This window comes from Trachurus trachurus, assembly GCF_905171665.1.
Source record: "Trachurus trachurus genome assembly, chromosome: 22".
Classification (NCBI taxonomy): Eukaryota; Metazoa; Chordata; class Actinopteri; order Carangiformes; family Carangidae; genus Trachurus; species Trachurus trachurus.
This window is the reverse complement of record NC_139907.1, coordinates 16717643-16740205: the sequence shown is the minus strand read 5'-3', so window position 1 is coordinate 16740205 and position 22563 is coordinate 16717643. Positions and strand designations below refer to the sequence as shown.

Here is a 22563-nt window from a genome sequence, read left to right as displayed (position 1 = left end):
AAACTTGTATCCCTTAATTATTTACCAATAAAAGTAACTAGGCCTGCTAAAATGATGAATTCATCAAGTCAAGAACTTATTCCAGATATTTCCATGCAATACTACATATAGATAGATCTAGGCTATAATGCAGGGAGGTTTCCTGAGCTGCATAAACAAAGCCTCTGTGTACATAGCTTTGTAGCTTGAACATACCCTACATTTTCTTGGCGTAATTACGTCGTATCTTCCACATAATAAAATTTAAACCTCCATGAAAGAAAATAATATGTTTCATTTTACTGAGATCACATTGCAGGCTATGCTACCCATCTTTCGACCACGTACGATCTCTGTTCTGTGTTTCCCCACTGGATATTTTATCTACAAAAAAATGTTGGCTTTATTATAATGAGTAAACGTATGGGTTGATCAAATTTATTGACACGTACGTATCGCCTATAGGCCTAATCCTCACTGCTCCAAACCAAACGCTAGAGGGCACTTGCAAATGTAATATTGCACAACCAGCTCAGAGTACTGACGGGCCTCTTGACCAGTCGGCGTAAAGCTTTAAGAGCTTGTCAAGTTTACCAAAACAGAGGAAGAAAGTTCATTTCCCTTACAAATTAAAAGCATAGGATAAATTTACGGTGCCTGATTTGACAGGTATTGTGCATTATATACAAACCACCTATTGGTAAAATTACCTTTGACTCAAGTGTTTTGAAACTGCTTATATCGCGCATTGTTGGACAGGAATCATAAACGCTCAGATGTACAAAACCGTGGTTTTATTTTGAAAGTCAGGACCGGAAGCGCTGTAAATTATTCTAGCTGTCTTGAAACGGGTAGCGTTGGGATAGGCCATAACAACCACCCAACAAGGCGTTGTGCTACTATGGGGGAATACCGAACCGAACCGATAGTAAAATAACGGTTCTTCTTTAGTTTTTAGTCGAGGTAAATGTCGAAAACCCTCCGGAAAGTCGACGCAAGTGGAAATGATCGCACATTAGGGATCAAATGTGGACGTTGACGTCGAGCCGTGCGTAATGAGCAGAGTTGGAAAAAGAAGGTGTTGAGCTGCATTTTTTCTCTCTCTCTTCTACCAGGGACAACTTGGGTCGGAGTACTGACTAAACTACGAGGTGATACGGAGGAAATTAAAGCCCACAAAGCTCTCCACTTTCTGGTAAATATACCGACCGCTCGCCTTCAACAGTTGCATCGCTTTACAGCTCGAAGTAAATGTCTCTTTACCGAGGGCTGAAGTCAACGCGACACAGCGGAGAGAGCTAGCCTCTTAGGATATGCTACTAATTACAGGGCTGTGGTGAATATGACTCCTCTTGCTAGGCTGTAGCGAAACATTTGGTCATAACTCCCCCTTTTTTTTATCAGTCGAGACAAACAAACCACTTGCTTGTTTTTTTTGCTCTTACAAACACTTTTTATCCAGGGCTTCCGCTGAGCCGCGGTAGCCCGTCAGGAGCCCGAAGACCGACAATAGCTCCGCGTTAACGTCAGGCTAACAAAGCCGTTTCAAAACGATTGATTTTTTCTTTTTTTCTGTACAGACGGAAACACTTCTTTCCTGTTTAATAGACCGGGTTAGTTTAAACAAAACTTTAGGATGGATTTGTATTTCTACTTTGCGGATCAGCCTACATGTTGCTGTTTATTGCCTCTGAGTCATATAGTTGTAGATAGGACGTACAATGGCAGTGATATAGTCTGCCGTCTATTGCAGTCTATGGTCTGCTTAAATGTATGGGGTTATTGGCATACCAAAGTCCAAATGATTTTCATTAGTGAAGTAACATTTAAAATACATCTAAAGGTCAGTAATTGCAGCAATTGCATTATATTTGCTGATTTCCTTTTTGCAATTCTGTCTTATTAGCGGTCTACATTATTAAATGCCTTTGTCAACCAAGTGATATTTTTTGTTTAATGGTCGCAAGGGGTTTCTCTACCAAAGTCTGTGATGTTTGCTTGGGTCACCATCTATTTAAGTGTGGAGGAGCCATATGCACACTGTGATAATCCTTTAGTAATCTCACTGAAATTCTGGTCAGGCCCAGCATACTGTACACCCTGTATTCCTCAGAGAGACAACCTGCACTGTTTCTTTCTGTTTTTGTTTGTTTGGAAAGGGTGCATTCAATGCATCCTTTTAATATTTGGGCTTCTCCTTTGACCAGGTTAAAGGGATAGTTCAACATTTTTGAAAATTGGCCCATCGCCATGATCCCCCTAGTAATAGCAGTAGGTTCGTTACCTTTAATTGTTGGTCCAAGCTGCTTTTAGATCGGGGGAGAAGAATACCGAGCGGCGCAGCTACACTACGGAGGCTAATGGAATTTCTTGGTTTTGCTCATCAAACTCAGCAAATACACAACCAAAAAACTCAAAAACGCTGTGGTGGACAAGTTGTGACCTGCACATTTACCACGCTATGAGATAATAGCGGAAAGTTAAGAGAAGTGAAGCAAATACTCGGAACTACTTTCTTCAGTGAACCACTGGTCGGAGGGACACAGTGTGCGCACCTCAGCCAGTGCCGTAGTATACGGACGTATCTGCAGTAAACAGGCGCTTTTGAAATCACTCCGCCGAGCAGCCGTCTAGAGTGTAAAGTCCGACTTTGCCTCTAAAACAACTCCATCTCGCAACTTTCCGCTATTATCTCATAGCGTGGTGAATGTGCAGGTCACAACTTGTCCACCACAGCGTTTTTGAGTTTTTTGGTTGTGTATTTGCTGAGTTTGATGAGCAAAACCAAGAAATTCCATTAGCCTCCGTAGTGTAGCTGCGCCGCTCGGTATTCTTCTCCCCCGATCTAAAAGCAGCTTGGACCAACAATTAAAGGTAACGAACCTACTGCTATTACTAGGGGGATCATGGCGATGGGCCAATTTTCAAAAATGTTGAACTATCCCTTTAAGAATTTGAGCCAGTGCTGCAGGGCCATGCAATGACATGTAATTATTTGGAGTTACATGCTCAGAAGTCCATGACTGTCATGAAAGGCTGTGAGCTTGCAAGTACTTGCAACAGGAGAAACTGAATGAGCTGCTGGACTTTGGCCTGAGCGCTGTTTGCCCTGGCCAGTTGGATGGAGAACGCAACCAGCAGCATTGACAACTCACTTAAAATAAGCACCCATTGTTTCATGAGTTGCCATTCATACTCTGTCTGGAGATTGACTGCCGTGCGGTGTTTGTATAGTCATTAGTGTGTGTACACTTAACATTTCTTTATTGAAAAGATGTCCCTGTTCGGTCAGTGTGCAAGCAGACCTAGAGACTGTCATGCATCCATTCAGGCTTTGTCACTTTGTGGGTATCATGATGTTTTACTCATCATCTAAAAGTAAAGAATGCATGTTTGCTGATTGGATGTATATTTAAAGGGCTTACATAAAGATTAGTTGATAAAATAATAATGATATTGTTAAACCCTGTGTATTTTCAACGTATAAAAGAGCACTGCAGCTACTGTGTTATTTGAGACAGGCACGTGTTTAGGGATATACAATGTTTTAATGTTTCTGCTGCAGCTGCCCTTTAATTCAGGCCTGATTCTGATATCCGCTGTTTTGTTTGCGTATCATGGCAAAAAAATGTGATCAGCTGACGACGTGGCCAGTGAAATGTCAAATATGCAGGACCATGGTTCATATTGTTGGTTGACACAGGCTAATCCAGAGGCTGACCACCATGAGTCATCATCATCATTGTGGGCACTTTTGTTTCCTCTGTCTGTCTCTGTCATTTCAGTTTGTTGCTATTTTCTAGTCTGTTCTGATTCATGTAGTTTCCTGTCGCCCTCTCGGCAGGAGTTAGTGATAAGTCCAATGCCCTGATTCTTTGTCGTACTGATTGACCTGATTGGCAAAAACACTGCAGAGATAAGCTGTGTGCCTCTTTATTTTGCTCTCCAGCTTTCATTTCAGACTACATATGAAATTAGTATTTTAGCAGGGATGAATTCATTCCTTGTTTTTGTTCTTGTTCCATCTGCGGTCCAATTCTACTTGCACATCTGACTGTGGGGTGTGTGCAGACACATCAATACTGTAGAGGTCACTGTGTCCGAAAGTTCTGGTTTCTGCTCACCACGGCATTGCTTAATATGACCCTTTTAGAGCGCCTCTGATTGTATCAAATATCAAATGGTCTATAATTACTGTCTGAAGCAGTATTTCTGTCCAGTGTAGTTAGCAAAGCCAACTCTCCACACATCTTAACACATTTTGTGACACTGTAACAGTTTTATTCATATTCTCCTGAACTTATTAAACTGCAATTACAACAAGACAAGTAATCATCTGTCAGGACATCTGTCTTGTGTTGCATTAAATTCAGGAAATGGACTAAAATTCCTGTATATTTGGAGCTTCCGAATACGTTCAGAAAGAACTTTGCAGCTACTGTGTTATTTTAGACAGGAAAGCGTTAAGGGGATGTACACCATTTTAGTGCTTCTGCTGTTGCTGCCCTTTCATTCAGGCCTGTGACATTGGCTTCATGATTACTCATCTTCAGAGGATTAGGTCATTGAGCCAAACAAAGGTGACTATCAAAAGGCTGTGATTTCATCATTTCATTCACAGGACTCACAGCAGGACCACTGGAGGACACGGCAACCAAGTTTCTTTGTAGCATTTTTTTTAGAATAACAATTGCCGCCTTTTTAGATTCAGAAACTGTTATAGAGTAACCAGAAATGCAAGAAATAAGAGATTTCTCAATCATGTGCTACGCTGCCCAAATAATTCCTCACATCGCTTTTGATTGTCAAAGTCTTGTCGTGCCATCCTAGCTTCATTACTCCTGTCACTTTAATTCAGAAGGTTGAATCTGTGCGTTTTATTAGATGAGCTTTGGTTTCGGGGGATGACTTGTACAAGTCTGCACTGAAATAATAGGAATGTCCTCCTGAATTTAGGGGTTGCAGACAGGAAAGGAGACCCTGCCTCTTCCCTTTTCTGGAGCCATGATGATGAAATCCACATAAATGATTGATAAAGTGCCCTCACTGTCATTTGAATAATACATCGGTCCTGTTCTTGTGCCAGGCGTTTTTTGTATGGTAATGTTCTCTGGGAGCCTGCGGTTCTGTCTTTTAAACCTCTGCAAGTGCCTGATTTAAATAGAATAAAATAATCCAGATGACTGAGGCAAGGTGAGCAGTTTGAAGGGGTGCGTATGTCTGTGTGTGAATATGTGTGTGTGTGTGCAGTGAGAGATAGGTGGGGGCAGGGAGTGTCTCCTGTCACCTCTCATTAGGGACGCATAGTCCAGCTCGGCCGGCGTCTGCCTTCCCCCCCGTCTGTAGCTCTGCCCTCCCCTGCACCCAGCCCGAGCCCGACAGAGCTGCACACTGTTTCGGTCTAAACTGCAGAGAAGTGTCTTAATGTTCGGCATCAGAGAGATTATGGCAGAGATGCTCCTTATTGAACAGTGTGAGTCAGGTCTCAAGGAAATAGCTGTCCTAAATTATGCTTTTAGAATTCTGCACTGCAGCTGCAGTTAAATTTGGTTCACTCTTTTGAATGAGTTGAAGCTGCGAGTCTTCCTCGCTGGGAGTCAGCATATTCAATTGATGTGTTGGTTGCTTTGTTTTATTCTGCCTCTGCCGTGCTCCTTTGAGGACCCCCAACTCCTCCACCCCCTTTTGTAAACAAGACGGTATATATCTCAAGGGCTTCCTCCTCTCCTACATATTCAAATTCAATTTCTAATTTTGTCCAAACGAATTCCCTGTGAAGATGAGGCTTATTTAAAGCAGTCTAATGAAATGAAGATCAACTAACATTTTTATTGGAGTGCTTTGGTGTGACTGCTTGGTGACTATTGGTGTGTGTGTGTGTGGAGTAAAAGGCTGTGGTTTTCCACTGAACCCTTGGGAGGCTGTGGAGTGCTGCTCTACAGGGGCAGACACAATGATTTATTAGTATGGTAGGCAGGAAAAACTAGCAGGCTGAGATAAAACAGATCTCCCATCACACTCCAGTTCTCTGTCTGGTTTCTTAAAGAAGAAAGAAGAATGTAGATATAGACATACTATAAAGTGCCAGAGCAATGGGAATTACATTTCAAACTCTCTTAATAATGTTTAAGAACGGGTGTGTTTATGCAACGCTACCCACGATGTAAGTTTTTCCTCTCGAAAATTATTCAGATTATTTTGATCTCCAGTCTACTAATTGGTAGAAATGAAGTCGGATACACTCGGTGTGTAATTAATAGCCTGACTAGTTGACAGTACGCTTAGTTAATGAGTTGCTGTTTTCTGTTAGCTGGTACCCAGTGACAGCCAGTCCAGTTGTTCAACTCTGACCCTGTTTTAAACACCAAGTTTCCATCATTAACTTCAGTTTAGCTGAACCAAACACATAAAATAACAACTAGCCAGAACTGGTGTCGCATTTTGGGTCTGCAATAAGGAGAAAACCCCTCTATCAAGATATGTAGCTTTTTTTTCTATCACGGGTTAGAAATACTATATCTGTCTGTATCAAACTGAAACTCAATAGGCCACTTTCACAGAAAACATTTTGACTTAGTAAAACTAAAGTGTTATTTTTAATATTAATGTAGGCATAGCTCTCATTGAGTAAGCCATGACTGTTTGAGCGAGCTGCAAAATGGACTCTAAAGCCTATTGAGAAATCTGTACAGGACAGGAAATATTTTTGCCTCATATGATTAATTAATATATGACAAATCAAATTACTTAATCATACCGATGCAAAAGTCATACACCAGTCAGTTATTGCCATGAAGCTGTTCTTCTCATTGCGGCATTGACCACAACGGCCTAACGCAACCACAAGTATTAAAAGGGAAGCTTCGACTGTATGTAGATAAATGTGTACGACCTAGCGCTGTACAGTGTCGCAACATTGTTCGTCTCAAGTTATATTGTATTCAGATGTGACATTTCTCATAAAAACAATGTTGTTGATCACTGAAGAGTTTCACTTGTACAACAACACTACAAGTCATCACAGCTATGACACATGGCCTAGTTGAGTCTGTCTGTTTCAGTCTGGCATGAACTTAATTTGGGATGTGGTTTGAAAAGTAGCTCAGAGATAAATTTCCATAGTTATTTAATGAGAAATTAATAGTAAGTTTCTTGCCTCAATTTGATGTAACCTTGGTCAATGAACTGTCAATAAAATTCCAGTATAATTATACACTGCATAAATACACATTGAACTGGAAAAAACATCCAAATTATTCATTAGACTCCAATGTTTTTCAAACAGCTAAAACGAGCAGGAAGAGCAAAGGCAGCGTGGGTTGCACCTCCCTCCCTACAAAAACCAACATACATCGGCATTATATTTGCTGTTGACTGCCAGTCAGTTTCCTCAGGGCCAAACGGAGGAAGTCTCTGTTAAGATAAGTCAGTGTTGAAGATTATAGATAGGAGCCTGAAAAACGCAGATGAACACTGTCTCTCCCTCTCTCTTAAAAAATAAAAAACTTCCTCAACTCAATTTTTAGCATTTCAGGTCTGTAAAATTTCCAAGGCAGCCATGAATCATTTTTGCACTGTAATCAATGTGGCCGAAACAGTGTGATGGATTGTAATGGATGTCCCTCAGTTCAGCCTCCGTAGCACCGACGCCCCCTGGTCGTTTATTATATTTTGACAGAGTCCAAACTGTCCAAACTCATCACGTTGTAATCCCTGTGAGATGTTAGTCAGCGACATCTAATGTGTAATCACTCTTTGGCTTAAACGTCTCTCTCACCATGCTTTCTCTCCTCTTTCATCTTCCTTCCTCCAGGCATGGCAGGCTGGGCCTGGGGCTCTGAGGACACTTCAGAGGATCCGTGCCTGACCCACAACTGAGGATTGAGAGGAATACGTTGTCTGAGCAGAATGACTCAGCAAGAGGGGGGACCCCCAAATAGCAAGTGAAGAGAAGTGAGGATGGGTGCCAATGGATCCAGCTATCCACACTCATGCTCCCCACGCATAGGGGGAAATGCACAGGCACAGCAGACATTTATAGGTAGGTGTTTTGTATTTTATTCATCAATTACTTGGGTTGAAAATAGCTGTTTGGTTAACTCGGTCAATATTGATAGAATAGTCCGGATTTTCAGTTGGCATATGATGAAAATGTGTCAGCTGAACTATTGGTCACAAATATGATTCATGATCAGAAACACTCTCAACTGAAATGTATCCAATTTGGCTGCATGTACCCCTGATACATCAATACAACCCATAACTGGGGTCTACCAGCTGACGGTACTAGGCGACAAGACCTAAGAGTAGATCGTATCTGGGGGTTGGTTGTCTTCAACACGTACAGTATATATTGGCATTGTATCATTGGCAATATGAAACACCACCGCATCTATCTATCTATCTATCTATCTATCAGTAATGTCTTTCCACCGGGAGCTCGTCTGTTCATGTGGGACACTGTGGGAAAACTGTTCCGCTGATGTTTCCCACTCTGCCGCGGCCTCTGTTTGAGATGCTGGAATAAATTAGCCGTCCCGCTGCTTTTAGTCGCCACGGACTTTTGGCAAACCTTACAATGGACAATGGTTTGTTTGAGATCGGATGCTAAAAACTCCATGAACCACCCGCAGGCAACTAGGGATGTGACGGGACCTTTTCTGGGGAACAATCTCCTTGCTTTTATTTTTGCATGCTGCCATGTTGATATCTCACCTGTGTCTACTGTACAAACGTGGAAGGTCAGAGAAGCAGTATGGAGGCGCCATACCATAATTAAATTAAAGTGAAATTTTATTATTTTATTTTTTTTACTTTTCATCATTGTCCTTAAAGCTTAAATTCTGATTTATCATAAAATCGATATGTTGCCCAGCTGTAGTGGCCACCCTCACACTTTAGTAGATTACCAACGAGCTTCCATGGAAACAAACTGTATGAGAGGTGAATATTTTTGTGCGTGAGAGGTGTTGAATTGGGCTGTTGACTCATACATGATTCAAATGTATTAGAAATGGTGCTACATTGCCATATGGATTTTTGGGGCAGCTTATAAGGAAACCTGTTTCCAATGTAGTTAACCAAGATTACATTAAATACTCAAAGTTTAAGTTAAAAGTAACTAGTCCACAGCCATCTGAAGGCTGCTTGTGCAACTGTCACATCTTTTCTTTGACTAGTTGTTACAGATCACTCTCTGTCTGGAGGCATGTTCAGATCTGATTCTACTAAATCTTGAATTGTGAATTGTAGTCTTTCTGGTTTATAGCCCTCAAATCTTTCGCAGCCGCCCTCAGCGCCAGAGGGTTTGGAGAGCTGCGTCTTAGATTAGAAAAAACTCGCTCAACAAAAAGCATTGTTAATTTCAATTTCAAAATGACATGGGTATGAGGTTTTTGTAGACTTCTCCCTTTAATGTTAAAGGAGCCAAATTATCTCAGTAGCCCCCTGGACCTCTGGGGTTTGCATTGCGCTCTGAAGTTGCATGGTTCAGCTGGTCTGGGCCACAGATGATTCACAACGTTAGAATGATTACTATTTGGGTCACACTGATGGATGCTGAGAGAAGGGTAGGCAGAGAGGATCTCCTTGGCAGAACTTCCTCTGACGTACAAGTCCCGTCTCTCAGGCCAAAGATAACTGCTTTTCTGTGTAATTGAAGGAACCCAAGTATGAGAATGGGCTGAAGTGCATTAGGAAGCACAAAGACGGCTAAAGCATTTAATTGGTTCTAAAACAAAACAAAATAAAAGGATTCTGTGTTTTTTTTTTCTACCTTTGAACTAGATCCAAATGCTTTGGTAACTGGGTCAGGATAGTGTGTTCTTGGCCTGACAGAGTTGGCCACACCACAGGGGTGCCAGAGACAGATTGTGTTTCTAGTCGTCTGGCCTCCAGTGACATGGTGTTGGGTTGTGAAGTTTCTTGTCTCACTGGAAGAGGATTTTAAGTAAAATATCCAGGGTTCAGATATCGTCAAAACTCTCATAGTTTTGTGGTTATATAAATGCATTTTTACATTTTTCTATGTGAAGATTTTTGTGTTTCTTCTGAAGCTAACCCACATGTGTTCCCATTCTAGGGACCTCATCCTACTCTCAGCAGGGATATGGCTGGGAGTCTAAGCTCTACAGCCTGGAGCACGGCCATGATCGGCCCACAGACAGGAAGAAGAAGAGCCTTGGTTTAGCAACCCTCAAACGGAGGTTCATCAAAAGGAGGAAGTCCAGCCGCTCTGCAGATCATGCGCGGCAGATGCGGGAACTTTTATCAGGATGGGACGTCCGTGACACCAACGCCCTGGTGGAGGAGTATGAGGGCACGGCGGCCCTCAAGGAGCTGAGCTTCCAGGCCAGCCTGGCACGTGCCGAGGCTCCCAGCCTGCAGCGGGACCTCGCCGCCCTTTACCAACACAAGTACTGCACAGATGTGGACCTCATCTTCCAGGGTACTTGCTTCCCTGCCCACCGGGCCATCCTGGCCGCCCGCTGCCCCTTTTTCAAGACTCTTCTGTCCTCGTCCCCCGGCTACGGAGCAGAGGTCCTCATGGATGTTGAGACAGCTGGCATCGACGTGCCCATGTTCTCTGCCCTGCTCCACTACCTGTACACCGGGGAGTTCGGGGTGGGCGGAGCGGAGGACACCAGGCTCCAGAACGTGGATGTACTCGTGCAGCTCAGTGAGGAGTTTGGCACACCCAACTCCCTGGAGGCAGATATGAAGGGCTTGTTCGACTACATGTGTTACTATGATGCTCTGCTCAGCTTCTCCTCCGACTCTGAGATGGTAGAAAGCTGTAACGAGAGAGGGGCTGTTGCAGCAGCACCAACGGGGAGCACAGCAGGCAGCGGGGGGCCCAGAACCCCAGACGAGGACCTGAGGGCACACAAGGCAATCCTCTCGGCACGTTCTCCTTTCTTTAGGAACCTTTTGCAGAGACGTATCCGCACAGGAGAAGAAATGACAGAGCGCACCTTGCAGACACCCACTCGCATAGTGCTGGATGAGTCCATCATCCCCCGGAAGTACGTGCAGGTTATTCTCCACTGCATGTACACAGATGTGGTGGAGCTTGGCTTGGTGCTGCGGGGCAGCCCGTCAGCAAGCAGCCTGGGGGAGGTCCAAGCCCTCGTGTCAGGGGGCCGCGGGGCCAGCACCCGCACCGAGGAGGCCATGGAGCTGTACCACATCGCTCTGTTCTTGGAGTTCAGTATGCTAGCTCAAGGTGAGCCATAACCACACACATTGTAACACACAAACACAAATCAGCAACTATTCTCTTGACATGGTGTTCTTGCCTACAGTACAGCGGTGTCTACACTTGTTGCTTGTTGCTTCTGGCAGATCAGGGTGCCAGATTTTGCCCCTAAACTTTGAGACAGTGCAAGTACATTTTTCATCTACTTGCACATGTTTTTTTTTTAACACTGGTAAAACGTGGAAGGGACGACTCAAAGATCACTACAGGTGGCAGGCCAATGAGTGTGAGGATCATGGATTTAAAATGTGAATATTTGCTTTGCAAGTTGATCTACAGTGTGTGCCCCTAAACTTTTAGCTTGCACTCCTAAAATTTAAAGTTAGGGGCCACTGTGCTCCTAGTAAAAATGTCTGAAGCCCTGCAGATCAATATTACTATTAGAATATCTAGTCAGTTCATTTCAGCATGAGATTAGTTAAAATTACTTGACTATAGCTAATTTAGGAAAACAAGAGATGCATTCTATTTTTATTTCTTTATTAAGCTTTATTTTTTGAAGCATGGTCTCAGTGAGTGTCGATGCTGCTAGAATTGCAGCAAGGACAAACTACCTCATCCATATGTCAGCATATGTGCAACATGGCTGTACAGATGAGGCTGGTGTTAAACAGCTAGTGATGGGTGTTAGAGCTGCGATCTGCCAGTAGCAGACCGATACCGGCTGAGGGTTTGTCTGTGTCTCCAGGGGGCAGACGACTCACTGCCTGATACACGCGGTGCATCTGAGCTTCTGTCAGCGCCTCGACTCTGCGCGTCTACTTAGTCACTGCTCCGTCTTTGCTTGGATGACGCTGCCTTTTTGAGCATGGCATCAGTAACATGCCAAAGGTTTACGGGCCGCTCCTTGACATGAGCCGGTTACTTTGTCACTCTCACCTCCTCTGGAGTGGCGTGTCTGAGTGCTGTCCAGTTTCCAACACACCTAACTAATCTCCTCTTCGATCGGAATAACCTTTGCAGTATGCAGTGCCTGAAGCAGCCTACTTCAGGTGCATGTGAAAAGTTCTAGACTATGATCATATAACCCTCTTATCTTTCCCTCGTCAAATACTGAAAGGGTGATATGATACGTTTAAGCACTCCATTTCACTGCTTCATGCTGTGTAATGCAGTCAAAACAGATTCATATCATCAGCAATCATAACAGTAACTGCTAAATTACATATTATTTAACATATTGAAAATGCACTCTGTAATTGTTTGTTATGAGTGAGCACACTTCAGAGGAGCGATCTTGCAGTGAAAGCCCTCCTTGCTCTGGGCCTTGCTTTCATCAGAGCCTCTGTGGCTGAAAGGCTTTTACTGTGAAGCAGCTGCAGACACAACATAGTCACAAGTGTTTTAGCCTCAGTGCATGCTCTGCTAGCACATTGATTTATAAAGTTCAGTTTGAATTCACTGCACATGTAGAGAGATTCATTGGTAGGCAGATGTTGCAGACCTGTGTTGTACTTTGTGCCACAGTTTTGTTCTGAAATAATCATGCAGGCTTAATGGGTATGGGCGTGTATGTAGATATGGAAATGGCACTCAGGAGCTTCCTGTGCAAAGATAAGTGTAACTCTGTTTGGGGCACAAGGCCGTCGTCGACAGCAATAAACATGCTTGTCTACATTTTTTTTTAAATCGCAGGATTAGTTCTTGGCAGCTGCTGAAAAGCTGTATCGACTAAAGAGCCAAGAATCAATCACCTTTTTAAGACTTGTGCAGTGATCTGACTGTACTCGTTCACTGACTGTACACACAGCTGGTTAGATGCCCCCTCCCCCACCCCCCTCCCAAAGCAGTAGTGTCACTCTCAGGGTCATTCTGGCAGCTTAAGCCTGTAAGCAGGCAAATGGTGACATCCCCACACACCATCACCTCCTCTTCCCTCCCACAACCACCCCCCCCCCCACCCCCCCTTTCAGCAAGCCCCTACCAAAGGGTATTTTTGTCCCCTCTCCTCCCTCTCCCACTGTGTTGCTCAGCTCTAAACAGTTCCCATGAAACCTCGATGTGGAATGTGGTGAGGGCGGTGTCATTCAAGTCCCCTCTCTTTGTCTATTCTGCAACTTCCTGTCATTACCTTTTCTTTCTTTTTTTTAAATCCCTCTTCCGTTGTTTTTGTTTTTTCAAATTTTGAACCTAAGACACTCTGAAGTGTGAAATAATCTTGACATCTTGTGGATCGGCTATGAAACGAGTCCATCCCACCACTACACTGGAGACTTCAGTAGCTGCCGTGGCTCTTCAGGAGGCAGCAGAGAGGCTTATGTCAGAGGTTTCATATGGAAAGAGCCCTCTCATCTGTCACACTGTCTTCCCCCCTCGTGTGCTGCTTGACTGCTGCCCCCTGGCTGTGTGAGGTTTTGGCCCGTGGAGGTTTTTGCAGAGCAGTCGAAGCGCTCCTCTCTTTATTAATTCTCTAGATGGGTATCCCTTTATGACTCCATCGCACTCAAATAGCAACCAATATTAAAAGCCTTATTAATTTTTCAAGTGCACCACAGAGATGATAGGCACATCGGTGTGGTTTCAGAGTGTGTGTGTGCACTGGAGCTCCATCTCTCTCCACGTTCACCGACCGACCAGCAGTGCTTTCAGTCCCCTATCTTGGACTGTTTGTGTGTTGACTGGAGGTCTAGTCCTTGAGTGATTGTCAGACATGATTTACATCCACGGGCTTGTTTAGAGTCCGTCGAGTGCAGCTGGTGGTTTAAGTGGCTTCAGAGACTGTGTGCTCCATAAACACAGAGCTCCAAATAATAACAACAAGACAAAATGCATACATGCTCCAAAGTTGTTGCTGTTGCAGTTCCAGTCAGTCGGCTGTGCTTCAGTGACTGTGATGTGCCACCCGTGGAGAGAAGGAGAGGCAGCTTAGTATTAGATATAATGCTGATTCTAATCTGCAGCTTATAATAAAAGTGCAGCATTTTAAAAGACTGCTCTTCACTGTGAATTTTAATGGGGCTAACACAGAACAGAGCTGTTTGCTTTCCTGTGTCTCTCCTGGTGCCAAGTGGGGAATCGTCTGTGTGTGCTTTTAGGAGAGGGCAAAGACACACAGGTGAAAGACTAAACTAGCTAAAGCACTTTCTAGAAGACGTACAGCACAGGGATGAGCGCTGGAGACAGAGGCACAGATGTTGGGAATCAATTTCCTCTTCCAGTCTGTTTATAGCAGATAAAAAAGCCAAAGTGCCTGGGTCCACGTTTTAACTTCATCTGTCTCCTTAACGATGCAGGATTTCCATCCTTCGTTTAAACCAATGCGGGCGCCTGCCAGTGCTTTGCGTTTTCCCCAAAGGGAAAGTTGCATCATAAGTGTGTGCAACTTTGCATGTATCTGTGAATATGCATACATGTATATTATGGCTCACGTGTGTGCACTTTTGTTTGAATGAATATGAAAAGGAAAAGCAGTGATGGACTCATCATCCTCCAGTCTGGTGTCGTGTTTCCCAGAGTGTGTGTTCAAAGTGGTTTGGGGGTGGGAAGGCAGCTCAGATCTCCTAGTTTAAGATAAGAGTTTCCCAGAGGAGTGTTTCTACTGGCCCAACCGAGAGCTGATGGACAGGATGGCCTGGAATGAGGAAGTTGGCAGCCGGCTTTTATTTCAGTTCAGAGCAGCTCTGGCTGGACGTCAGTCAGTCTGGCTTTATCTCCACGGATGTCCGTTTTGTATTAAACGTCATTGATCAGACTGAGAAGAAAGGCTATTGAAGCTCTAGCTTGTCGAGGATTGGCATAGATAGCCCGACCAACCAAACCAATTATAAGTTATTCTCAGGGGATGTACTAGGGAGGTTTTATTCTGCCTAAATGAATCCCTCTCAGAATAAGTATGCAATAGCAAGTGTAGGCCTGAGTTTTCAAAACTTGGCTCTTTTTTTTTTTTAATTGCCACAGCAGCAGGTACATAATTCTCTGAGCTTTCTGTGGTTTTTTAATGCATTTTTGATTTATGCACACAAGTGTGTACACATTTGCAAAGTGTGTGCGCTTGTGCACATTTCCTCAGGCTGCTGTGTTTACTTATCACAGTTAAGAGGAGGCAGCTTGAGACTGAAGCACATCAAGGTATCAAAGGCATTTCTGTGGGTTGGTGTGTTACAGAGTTAAACCACTGCCTGCTGTTCTGGTATGTGCTCTGATTTAGGAAATGCAGCAAGGAGGATGTGGGGCTACTGGAGGTAGACTTCCTGGGTCAGTGAATATGATTCACAACCACTGACGATCTGGCTGTGGCTGGAGTTAAATCTGTTTAACTGTTTTCTTTCTTGTAGTTTTTTTATTAAATGTTACACTTTGGGCTTTAACATCTGTGTTTGTTTTGGAATATGTGTACCCAATAAAGAGACTTTATTGAATGTCAGGGTGTAAATAGTTTGTCTATCTCATTGGCTCTCCCAGGCTGCGAGGATATTGTTGTGGAAAGCTTGTCTTTGGACTCACTCGTCCCCATCCTGAAGTGGAGCTCCCAGCCGTACGGCTCTAAGTGGGTCCACAGGCAAGCCATGCACTTCCTCTGCGAAGAGTTCAGTCAGGTTGTCACTTCAGATGTTCTTTACGAGCTGGGCAAAGAGCACCTTCTCAGCGCAATTCAGTCTGACTACCTGCAGGTAAGGAAACGGCACATCACCTGTCAGTCTGTTGTCACCCTCTGTTACATTTCATGCGTGTAATCTGAAAGATACATTTGGTGGTGCGAAGTTTCAGTAATAGGTGGTGAAAATACAGTGGAACGTACAAACGGATGCATTAGCACAATGTCTCTCTCAATTGCACACCTACACCTGCACACACAAGCACACGCTGATGACCCCCAGGGTCTCCAAAGTTGAGTAAAACCGTTCCCTGGTGGGAAATGCCTTCAAACCCAGAATCTAATCAGCGCTGATCTGTCATCTGCTCTGCCGATCTACTCGGGCATCACACCAGATGGTTGAGGTGAAGTGTTGTAATCCAACCACACAAACAAATCAACCAGGCCTCAGCTTTGCTGCGACACCGTCTGAACATATTGTATTTTCACCTTACCCTCATTTAACAGCTTCCCAGTTTTTGCTTCTGACAGCGTCTAACCTTGTCCTATATCTCACTCTCTGTCTGGCTCTTTTTCTCTGTACTTTGCTCTCATTCACAGGCAAGTGAACAGGACATTCTCAAGTATGTTGTTAAGTGGGGCGAGCAGCAGCTTATTAAGAGGATGGCAGACAGGGGTAAGATAATACACTCTATAATTACCCTCTGAGCAGCCCCCCTAATGGCTCTGAGGAAATTACCCACTCACCAGAGCCTCAAAAATACACTTGCAAGCATTACAAAAAGGAGCCGAAATGTAACCTCGGTGTGACTTCTCACTGATTGACCATGTCATTGTGTGTTTTGACCCAGTAAACGACTTCTGTCTTTAGGGGTTTATGGTCAAGGTTATTATATATCTTGTTGTCAGGGCTTGAAAACACGCAGTAGTCAAAGCAACATTATTCATAATTTGCTAAATTAAACGTCCCTGACAAATAGCCAGCAGGTTGAATTAAAAGCATTAAAAGCGTCATTATTGTTACATAAATTGTCACGGCCATATGCATTAAATTAAAAAGCTGCTAATGGCTGTTCTGTCCTTGTTTACCCAGAGCCCAACCTGTTGAGTGGCACAGCTCACAGTGTAAACAAGAGGGGTGTGAAAAGGAGAGACTTGGATGTGGAGGAGCTAAAGGAGATCCTGTCTCCTCTCCTGCCCTTCATCCGAACCGAGCACATCTTACCTCCCAACAGCGATGTCCTCGCTGACGCGGTCAGTACTTCTGTCTGTGTACAATGAGTGTGCACCTTTAGCGATCGTGACCGGCGTAAACAGAGTATTGATCCGCATCCCTCTCTCCCTGTCCGCAGCTGAAAAGGGGTTTGATCAGCACCCCTCCCTCAGACATGCTTCCCACGGCAGAGGGAGGAAAGGCCAACGCCTGGTTACGGCAGAAGAACGCCGGCATCTACGTGCGTCCCCGCCTCTTCTCCCCTTACGTGGAGGAGGCTAAGGTAAAGGGTCATTCTGACTAATGAAGTTTTCAGATCACACAGGAAGTAGTGGATTATTTGTGTCACATCCAGTTATCATCAAAGGAGAGCAGATGTTCTGCGAGGACAGGCTAAGCATTAAGAGCCTTGGGACAATTTGTGGACACGCTCACAGCTCAGAAAAGTGCTAAAACCATCCATGTCCATAACACGCACTTAACCATTGTAAATAGTTGGCTCCATCAGTTTGACTGAAATTCATTTGATGTCCATTTGCACACTTTCCTAATAACTTTTAGACCTTCTAGAGTCATGAATATTTATGAGCATATCCACAGACCGGAGAGTCATTACTAGATTAAGTTTCAATCAAGTGGAACTGATTTGCAAACCGTTTCCATGTCCTTGGGTTGTACAGTAGGACTTTTATTTATTCATTATTTTTGAGTTTCTGGTCTCACTTGCCCTCTCCTGTCAATCTGTCCTCAGTCTGTACTTGATGAAATGATGGTGGAGCAGACAGACCTGGTGCGTTTGCGACTGGTGCGCATGTCCAATGTCCCAGACACACTCTACATGGTCAACAACGCTGTGCCTCAGTGCTGCCACATGATCAACCACCAGCAAATGGCAGGCAATCTGTCCACAGCTCCATCGGTTGTAGCAAATGAAATTCCGGGTAAGAAAATTGTAGAGGTCTGAACAGTTGATACAAAATCGCACATGATGCTGTGATCCAAAATGATATTCTGAATCAATTAAAGCTATTGTATTAACACAGCTGCTATCAAATCTGTGTTTGTGTTGTTTGCATCTTTCAGTGCCTCAGCTGTCAGTGGTGAAGGAAATGATCCGGAGGCTGCAGGAGCTGAGACACACAGAGCAGGTCCAGAGAGCCTATGCCCTAAATTGTGGTGAAGGAGCCACTGTCAGCTACGAGCTGCAGCTGCGGGTGCTGAGGGAGTTTGGTCTGGCAGACGGAGCCACGGAGCTGCTGCAGGTTAGCAGAGAGCACAGAGCTTTTCCCAAGTGGTTAGAAATGTCTGAGATTGCTAAGGCTGGGATACTAACGGGAACGGTGAGACTGAGGACACAGTCAGACCTGAGTGATGCAGCAGACACAGACCTTGGACAACCCAAGGAAGATAAATCTTTAAAAAAAAAATCTTAAAATAGGGGTTGCTTTGTCTGCAGCACAATAGATAAAGATCTCTTAAGCTCAGTTTTTGTTTTTTCTGTTTTTTTTTCAGAACCCTTACAAGTTCTTTCCTGACGAACGGTTTGGAGACGAGAGTCCGATCCTGGCTCTGCGCCAGGTGGGTCGTTGTCGGGTGAACAGCAGCCCAGCCATGGATAGCATGTTCACAGAGCTGGAAGGGGTAGCGGGCTTCCACCCACCGCTACCTCCTCCACCTCCCCCTTACCACCCTCCCGCCACACCCAGCCACGCTCAGCTCAAGGGCGCTTGGCGTCCTCGCGTGCCCATGCCGACCCCCACCCGCTCCTTCTCCTATCCCTGCAACCGCACCCTGATCCAGCGCCACGCGGCCGCCAAGCACGGCAGCTCAGAGTACTCCTCCGTGCCCCGGCCTCAGCCCCCAGACTGCACCAACCCGCAGGCCATGGGCCGAGCTTTGCTTTCAGACCAGCAGGCGGTGAGTGTGCGACGTGTTACTGCCTAGAGTCCTTGTGCTGTTTTTGTTTTATTCAAATGCAGCGTCATAGTTTGCACATAGGATTATCTCAGCAGCAGCTCATTTGACAGGTAACCTCACATATGTGTATCTGTTCTTCAATGCAGATGAGCATGGAGCCTGTCATGAGGGAGTTCATGCCTGACATCGCACTCGGCGTCTCAGTCATGTCCCTGAGGGAGCAGCACATGGTAGAGATGGACAGAGACGGCCCTCACAGCCCCATGGGCCCCTCAGGCCACCATTTGCCCCACGGGCCCTGCCCTTCTGCTCGCCTCAGCCACAGCCACGGGCCCGGACACGGCCACTCCTGCAAGAGACACGCTCCTGAACCCAAGTTGGAGGCTCAGGCTGAATTCCCCGACCTGTATGACTTCTCTTGCCGACCTGCGACCCCGACGTCCGCTCACCCTCTGCCCTCCTTCGCAGGACCAGACCTCTACAGCCACAGCTGCAACCCCTCCGGCTCATATCCACCCCCGTACATTTCTGACTCTCAGTCGCAGGGCCACATGCAGGGACGGACTGCCCCAGACCCGCTACGGCTAGATGTCCTCAGCATGACCTCTCAGAGGCACGACGGAGTCCTTGCCAGTCCCTCCGGGGCCCAGCCCAGGATGGGACATATCCCGAGGGGGCGATCGAACGAGACAGACCTGACTCACGGCTTAGGCCATTTACGGTCCCCTAGTGGAAACATGGACAGCTACGAGGACAGGCACACAGGACCTAGAGACGCTCCTGAAGAGATGGTTATAGCTGGAGAGTCGTCAGGCCCTGGTTCCCTCCAGCAGCCTCACAGGAACAGTGTCAGTGAGGAGATCGCCAGAGACCGCAGGTCACCCAGCAAGCCCGACTACCCTTATAAGAAATCTGCACTTTAACCCCAGTGGAGGGCCAGGGGTTGAGTTAAGAAAAGGGAAAAAAAAAAAAGTGATGAGTGGCTGTCTATCACAATGGATGGCAATGCACTAAATGTGTGCCTGCGTATATGTGTGTGTGTTTGACAGGAGCAGGGAAAAAGGGGGTGGTCGATGGTTGCTATTTATAGGATCTGTTCTTTTGTCCTACCTCTATCACACTGTGCCATCCATCACACAGTCAGAAAGAGTAAGAGCTGTAGGTTAACTGTCAATGTTTGTAATTGATCTCTGCAACCCTGCCTAGTCCTGCTGGTTTAGAGGATGACTCAGGCACTCCTGGGATGGATCGGTCTCTTGAGTTTGATTGTAACGAAAAGGTTAGCTCTACGCTGTGTGAATCCTGCGTGAGGTCACAACACTAGATGTAGCTCAGTTATGAACTGACGGTTTAACAAAGACTATATCCATTAGCTCTGCTGTCTCTCTATTATTTTCAGGATACAATGGGGAGATGGCTGGATAGGAATCTCAATTTACACAAGCAAACAATGGCACACAGTCCGGGACAAAGTATTGTGATAAAATCATATGTAAATACGCCTGGCTCTATTCTTTTCCTCCCATGACTTGTATTTCCATTTTCTTCCTGTCTGTAGCATGCCTATAGCAACCCACCTGACTAGTCCCCCCCACCCCCACCCCCACCCCCCCTCCTGGCCATGGCTCTGCAGTGCTGATGAGTAATGGGCCAAGGCTTTGTCACACAAAGCAGGAATTGGATCCAACAGGAAGTAGGTCATCAGAGCTCGTCATTCTCCAGTAACCCAGTCTGATAATTGTGTCAGGCGTTAACTATCGCAGCCTCTCGGTGTCTAGCTTAGGGGCAGAAACACGCTGTATTTCAGAGCAGGGGAGGAGGAGGCGGCAGCAGGAGGAAGAATAATCGCAGGCGGGTTCATTACTGAGATAGAGTAGGGAATATAGGGGTGCCATGACAACTGACGTACCATGATCAAATGGAGCACGGGGGGTTTGTTGGTTTTGCAGCTGGAACAGGTGTGTGTTCGCACTTGTGTGTGTGCGTATGTGTATGCGTGTGTGTGTCTGTGTGCGAGAATAACTTTGATACACACAGGTGTTTAGACAATCTCAGTACTGTACACTCCCATCTTTAGTCAGGTCTGTTTGTACATATCAGAGAGACTGAGATGATGAACTATAGTCTATGGCACAGAGTGTGCTCGAGCTCCCTGTTGTTCTGTTTAATCCAATAGCATCAAGTAATCAAATCTAAAGCCTTAATCAGTGCTTTCAGTATTCAGTTTTAGCTACCTTTATTCAATTAAGTATGATGTCATTATATCGCAACCCCTGTTAATTGCTTATTTGACTGTTCTGTTCACTACAGGCACATTCACTGCAGTTGATCGGGGTGGTAGTGGTGGATTTCACTACACCCCAAAATGCTAAAAGAAAAAAAGAAACATGTATATACATCAGGCCTCCATCTCACCACCGCATGGGAGATTGTTTACCTGCATAGTCGGTGTTGATACTGTTAAATATACTGTTTAAGAGCCACAGCAGCTGTAGCTCCACAACCCTGCAAAGACACACATAAAAGCCTGTTACAGCCTACAGCTGGCATACAACCTCACGTACGCATATCATTGCACTGTAGGAGCCACCTGTTTATTAGCCGAAGGGAAAAAAGATCAAATGAATTTTGAACAATATGAATCTTATATTGAAGACAAGTTGGTGATTGCAGGCTCATATCTCCAATGGAAATTGTATATAAAGAATTGATCCACATGTTCTGATGAATTTTTAATGGTTTCTATCACATTTTAGTGGTTGTTGAAGGTTGTGTTTTTACTGTAGTGGACAACACTGTGTACTTGTCTGTGTCATGAAATCTCACTAAGAATGTGTGGTATAAAGATTGTGTCTCAGAATCTATTTCATTCTTAAATGTAACACATTTAGGGGCAGTCTGTTCAATGTTGTAGTAGGTGTGGATTACCATGTTTGTAGCGATGTCCCCCTCCCCCCTGTTTTCCTTTTACTTTAAAAGTAACAGGAATATGTAGAGGATCTGAGGATATTAGCTCTCTGCTTAGCAGTAATGAAGTTGCCAAGCAGAAAAATCATTTTTCCATCGAGGTTGCTTCATGGGGAAAAAATGCAAAACTCCAGATTCCTCCATGTTCATGTTGGGTAGTTGTTTTATTTTCCAGGACAATGTTCCATTGAATAAAAGTCCTTGTTTTGCTCTTTGCTGTAGAGAAGTCAGTGCCTTCCCCCGCCTGCGGCTGGGCTTTTATTGGAGAAGTGACTTTGATGTCTATGCAAGCTCTTTTCTACCAGCTTACCAGCCTGCATCAAATAGTTCTTTAAAAATCTCATGTAGCTCGTTTTGTGTACATAGTGTTATTTAGCACCTTTTGGAAATTGAACCATCTGAAATGTGTGGTTGCTTGTGTTGAATTCTGACAGGTACATTGTACTTGTATGGTATCATAGAAAACATGTTTGTAGATTGATATTAAGTTGCATTTAGTTTCACTGAATCTATTTTTCTACTGTCACCTCAAAAGGTGCATAACAGTGGTCAACTTGTGCATCCTCAAAATAAACTGGTTTGATATTATGGAATTCATTTGATCTCATTTTGGTTGTTTACACTCTAGAAATGTGTAATAACTTTATTATGAACACCAATTCACAAACAACAGTGATTTTTTTTTTTTTTTTATTA

At 44.7% G+C, this 22563-nt stretch overlaps 1 protein-coding gene across 1 annotated transcript; it reads left to right on the top strand.

Moving 5' to 3' along the window:
- The first annotated feature begins 831 nt into the window (after positions 1-831).
- Positions 832-22439, top strand: btbd7 (BTB (POZ) domain containing 7). The gene is made up of 11 exons (XM_083998374.1): positions 832-1174; positions 7793-8020; positions 10061-11203; positions 15638-15846; positions 16371-16446; positions 16864-17024; positions 17123-17266; positions 17735-17924; positions 18067-18245; positions 18496-18900; positions 19047-22439. The coding sequence occupies exons 2-11, from the start codon at positions 7939-7941 to the stop codon at positions 19821-19823; spliced, it is 3366 nt and encodes a 1121-aa protein (XP_083854500.1). The 5' UTR covers positions 832-1174; positions 7793-7938; the 3' UTR covers positions 19824-22439.
- Positions 22440-22563: the final 124 nt, after the last annotated feature.

What these genes read in the sequence shown, in the direction of transcription:
- btbd7 (XM_083998374.1), top strand. Translation starts at nt 7,939, where the DNA reads ATGGGTGCCAATGGATCCAGCTATCCACACTCATGCTCCCCACGCATA. An exon ending in CTTACGTGGAGGAGGCTAAG is followed by an intron (nt 17,267 to 17,734) that starts GTAAAGGGTCAT and finishes ATCTGTCCTCAG; the next exon opens with TCTGTACTTGATGAAATGAT. An exon ending in GAGCCACGGAGCTGCTGCAG is followed by an intron (nt 18,246 to 18,495) that starts GTTAGCAGAGAG and finishes TTTTTTTTTCAG; the next exon opens with AACCCTTACAAGTTCTTTCC.